The sequence below is a fragment of the Camelina sativa genome, chromosome 16 (assembly GCF_000633955.1).
Source record: "Camelina sativa cultivar DH55 chromosome 16, Cs, whole genome shotgun sequence".
NCBI lineage: Eukaryota > Viridiplantae > Streptophyta > Magnoliopsida > Brassicales > Brassicaceae > Camelina > Camelina sativa.
The window spans coordinates 18,974,363-18,979,573 of record NC_025700.1 but is presented as its reverse complement, the minus strand read 5'-3'; the positions used below and the strand labels follow the sequence as shown (position 1 = coordinate 18,979,573).

The 5,211-nt window shown below is 35.8% G+C and overlaps 2 protein-coding genes across 2 annotated transcripts in view; both read right to left on the bottom strand.

Annotated features, from left to right (window-relative positions):
* LOC104753815 (dual specificity tyrosine-phosphorylation-regulated kinase 4-like) overlaps nucleotides 1-1,082 on the bottom strand; it is a 4,090-nt gene extending 3,008 nt beyond the window's left edge. The window contains exons 1-2 of the mRNA XM_010476011.2: nucleotides 760-1,082; nucleotides 8-572 (exon numbers count right to left, since the gene is read on the bottom strand). Of these exons, the coding sequence (XP_010474313.1) occupies nucleotides 8-511 (504 nt within the window). The 5' untranslated portion in view covers nucleotides 512-572; nucleotides 760-1,082. The remainder of the gene's footprint in view (nucleotides 1-7; nucleotides 573-759) is intronic.
* LOC104753814 overlaps nucleotides 2,777-5,211 on the bottom strand; it is an 8,371-nt gene continuing 5,936 nt past the window's right edge. The window contains exons 6-9 of the mRNA XM_010476010.2: nucleotides 4,213-4,320; nucleotides 3,853-4,131; nucleotides 3,394-3,537; nucleotides 2,777-3,293 (exon numbers count right to left, since the gene is read on the bottom strand). Of these exons, the coding sequence (XP_010474312.1) occupies nucleotides 3,105-3,293; nucleotides 3,394-3,537; nucleotides 3,853-4,131; nucleotides 4,213-4,320 (720 nt within the window). The 3' untranslated portion in view covers nucleotides 2,777-3,104. The remainder of the gene's footprint in view (nucleotides 3,294-3,393; nucleotides 3,538-3,852; nucleotides 4,132-4,212; nucleotides 4,321-5,211) is intronic.

Genomic DNA, 5,211 nt, shown 5'->3' with positions numbered 1-5,211 from the left:
TTTCCACTATCTTCTTATCGATATCAGCCAAATTCCCATGCCTGGACTGTTCGATTGCATATGAATCCGCCACGCTGTTATCAGCAATGTTTCGATAAGGCTCCAAAGTACCATTTCCGGAAGTAAATTTATAGGAATGCGCATCAGCATCATCGGAGAATGTAAAGCTCATCCCACTAGATACAGCCGTTTCTTTCTTGCTCGGTTTCTCAGAAGCAGCACCATTTTCCCACTTGATAACAGAACCATTGGTGCTAGTCCCACAGTCTACCTCTTTCACAATCAGCTCCTTAGAGACTTCTTCACTATCACGAGAACCTGACCTCCGAAGAAGTTCATTACCACCACCAGCCTTTTCATTAGAATCTTTATCCTCCAGCTTAAGTTTCTGAAGAAAGCCATTAATGTCAGAGCGGTTATTGAGCTCATTACGCAGAGCTTTCTCAGCCTTGGAGAAACGATTCTGCCTAAGAAACTCTAAAATCCCATCAACAGAGCCTTGGTCAGTCATTTTATTGACGTTTTTACCAATATACAGGAGAAAAAGCAGTGGCGAGAAAACTCCACCAATCCTGTAAGTAACCAACAGAAAAGATTACAACTTTGAACAAAGGTCACAGAAGAAGCAATGCCCTCCACGGAAAACAAGACATAAGGAGAATCAAAATCTGCCCAAAACCAATAAATTTGCAGTCACATTTAAGGAAACAAGCCAAGAGAAGAATTTTTTTTTTTTTATTACGGGAAACAAAGACTCACGCTTGCTCATACGGGGGAGATGCAAACTTCAATAAGCGGGTAAAGAAACCCTAAAAATCCTCAGAAATCATTCTACAAACGCCCAAATCAGAGTCTAGCTGAAGAAGATCCGGAGAACCAAAAAAAAATTAAAAAAGACGTGTAAGAGGGGAAGTGGATCCAAGGAGATGAAACTTGAGGTATAGGGGGGAGAAGGAGAAAAATGGGCTTACAGATCGATCAAAACGAAGAAGAAGAAGAAGAAGAAGAAATAGAAGGAAGCAAAAGTAGAAGGGACACGGTTGAGAGGTTTCAATGGATGTAATGTAATGATTTCGGACATTCACTGCTTTAAATTATTTTTAAAAAAAAAAAAAAAATTAAAAAAAAGAACTCCTAAATTTAAGTTAGGGTTCTTTCTTTCTAGCAAAATTGTGTTCTACTGAACTTAAATTTATTTTTAACGAGATTTCTAAAATCCAAAGATTCCAATTGCTTCCTTTAATTTTTTTTTACGTTATTTATTAGACTATATTATGTTTTCAATCAAAAAAGATAATCTTTCTTAATATAACCAAAGACTACTCTGAACAGTTCATTAAAAAAATATTAAAATTTGAAAATAATTGCTCAAAGCCAAAACGGATTACAGCACTACTATAAAGCCAACTTTATTTTTTTTCTTTTTATTTATGATTAATTTCTTTTTAAAATATATGTATAAAATTTGAATTATTTTATACAATTTGAACTATATAATTTGAATATATATAAATCCAAACTTTTTTGAATATAGTTTCACTCATTAAACCGATTAGAACCAATTTTTTACCGGATAAATTGATCATGAAAAGCAGTTTAAGTGAGTTTTAATCAAAAGTTGCTATAAGACTGATTTACATTTGAAAACTATAAATCTGTTTTTTAAAATATGTTTCGATCTTTTGAAAAGTGGTCTCCTAAAGTCGGGTCCGCATCTCTTTATGTTTTGGAGTGTGGACTAGACTCTATTCATGAAACTGGAAGTACAATGAGTGCTTCTTATACTTGGTTTTCAATTTTTTTTAAATTCGCTTCTATGATCTATCTATACGGCACCTGATATGATCATTACCCTGTATTCTCATAAGACTTGGGTGGTTTACTTGTAGACTAACTATTCCAAAAAAGAGGATACAACTGTCTTTCTCAGAGTCAAATATTAACTCTTGCAACCAAGAAGGGTGGCTCACAACAACATAATAACGAGGCAGTGACGATTCCCCTTGAGAAACACTTTGACCTATGACTACGAGAAGCTCATCTATTAGATCTCGAATGTCAAAAACCACCAATCTTTAGTTTTCATCTCTGAATAAGTGAATATTGTTGACAGGTGAAAAGATGTATTAGATATGAGGATTGGTTTATTTGGTTTACTATGGTTATCTTAACCAATGTATATACATTTAGTATTTACTAATTAGAGTAGTAAAATGTACTTGTATATAAAGTCTGTCTACAGATTCAATTGTGGATAAGGAATAAGAATAACAAACTTTTTCTCAACGTTTTCCTCTCTTTCTCTCGATAAGATGGTCACCCCTTTGGTCTGTTCATTACCTTGACCAAATTCGCAGCTTCTGAGGCAAATTCAATCCTGTTGCACTGCTGAGTATTGCATACTTTCAATAGGAGATTCGCGAAACCCTTGACGAAGCATATGTATATGTTTAGTAGTACATGTTTTCGTTTGTGTGTATTTATATACACAACCAACCGAAGAGATAAAAGGAAAGGTTTGGAAGATGAAAGAGAGTGAGATTGATAAAAGAGAAATAGAGTGCTAAAAGAGAGAGCTTGTTCACACTCAGATGACTAAAGAATGGTCACGGAGGAGCTACGACTACGCAGCAACAGTGGTCATCTGAATCTACCACTGAGCTACGAGATTGTTCATAGAATTATCTTCCTTTTTTTTTTAAGAAGTTTAGGTAAAAGAAAAAACTCAGTTCGATGATATTTACATTGCAAATTAATCTTGAATAGTTTGTAACAATAGAAAATAACATTTATAAATCAGAATCAAATGACTAAGGATCAGCAGATGATACAAACAAGGTTTTTTTTAACTACTAATCTGTTCTAAGAGAATGATAATAATCACAACTATGACAACACAAGTGTTACAATTCTAATCCAAAAATATCACAAAAATTTTCCTTCTTTTCATCTCACATTTTGACTGAACAAGAAATCCACAAATTTGTTGTAGTAAAGGTGACTGTCACCCACCAACGGGGTTTGGTTGAACCCTTGCCAGTTGCCACAGATAAGGTTTTCCACTAATCTGCCTTGCAGCTTTTTTTTAGTAAGACAACAATAGTTTAAGCAGAGATTGGCTCGTATGGGTATGAAAGCCAAGGGTGCTTCAGAGCCTCTGCTGCAGAAGGACGCTTCTTTGGGTTTATCTCAAGAAGATGAGCCACAAAGTCTGTGAATCCTTGGTCTCCCATTGGAAGCCTATGTCTCAACGATGTTCTTTTCGGTATCAGGTACTCCAATCTGTTGCTTTCCTGAAATATATCAATTTGTTTAGAGAGAATGCTCTTTATTATGCAGAGCTTTTGGGATTCAGGGGAATGTTCCTTTTAAGGTCTCTGGAAAAACACTAACCTGATTCCGCTCGTAAAGCATTCGGTTTTTTGTGAAGTATTTGTGGGAATCACGTCCCTTGGTTAGCATTTCATTATCGAAAGATCCTACGATCCCCATTACCCTTGCAAGCAAACTGGCTGGAGAATCATTTTGGAAAAGAACCTGCAAAAGTATAAACACAAATTCACTTTCTTGTTCACAAATATCAACAACTAATCCAGACAAAATTTCAAACTCCAGAGAGACCGATGATGCATCTACCTTAAACTCCATTTTACACAAGTTCCAGACAAATAAATGGGTTTGCTTTATAGCCCAAGAATCAAGTTCCTCTGTAATAACGCAAACTTGACGCCTAAGCACTACTACTATGCGGACTATAGATTGTGATATTCCTTTCAAATGTTTTTGCATGAGAAAAAAAATGATATGAGATCGCAATGACATGGACCAAGTCAATGGAAATGCAGAACTTACGTTGCCTGTACATAATTCAGCCAAAATGCACCCAAGAGACCATACATCTATCTTTTTATCGTAAGGAAGTCCCAAAAGGACTTCTGGTGCTCTATATGACCTTGACTGGACATATGAGCATAGGTGATCTGTCTCGAAACAGCTACTTCCAAGGTCAATGACTTTTATTTCACATCTGCTATAGCTTTTCACCAATATGTTCTCAGGCTTCAAATCACAGTGTAAAAGTCCAAGGCCATGTAAAAACTGAAGTGATTCGAGACACTGGATAGTGATTGACTGTAAAAAAAATGTCCAAATGAGATCAGGAATAGGATGTATACGTGGATATGCTGAATGGTAATGATGAAGCGGACAAACCTGCAATCTTGGCATTGTGAAGTAAACTTCACCACCTGATTCTCTGTTGAATTTGTGGAATTCGTATAGATTAGCCTTAAGAAGTTCACATACAATTAGCAAATGCTCCTGCAAAAAAACAGTGAGGGAATCCATTATTCCAAACAATCCACCAAGAGAAATATAGCACGGTATTAAATTGTTAAAGGGACACTAATCCAGAGATGAATGTACAACTTGCAGAGCTCAAAGCATCAACCAAAAAAACTAGATTAAAAATGAATCACATGAACTATACGCATAATTATAAAGGATATGCTGAACAAATCTAGGGTAAGCTCCAATGACTCCATGAAATGAACCATGAACATGAAATGGATATGTAAGTTATTTAATCGGTGAAAACTCTAACCATTGATAGCATAAAATTTCCAAGTATCATATCGAAGAACCTCACAAAGATGGAAAGTGTCAACCAGGATTTTAACCGCTTTCTCCAGAACCTAGTACATTTCATATACAAACTTTGGTACGCTACTTTTGTTTTAGGAGACGACTACTTTCTCCTTTCAACAAACCTACTTGGTATTTCATGATCCCATTTATTTCGGTAAATTGGCATATGTGAAAATTTTTAGAAGTAATGCCACAGCTTTTTACAATTGGTTTCGACCTTCCCTAAAGTTACAAAATTGGTCCCTTTTCATATACTATAGCAGAATACAATTTTGCAAAAGGGATGTGATCACTTACCCGGTAGTAAAAGTAATCATACAACCGTAGAAGATGGTATTTGTCAGCAGGATCATGCTTGTTGACATACTTCAAAAGTTTTATCTCGTCAAGACTCTGGTCAAAGAAGTCTTTGTTGTTCTTTATAATCTTTATACAGACGTCCATTCCTGTCTGCAAGTCATGCGCTTGTATGGCTTTACTGAAGGCTGCTGATCCAAGGTACTCGGTGACATGGTACCGCCCAGCAATGACCGAATTTAAAACCACGTGAAAGTTCTTTTCCTC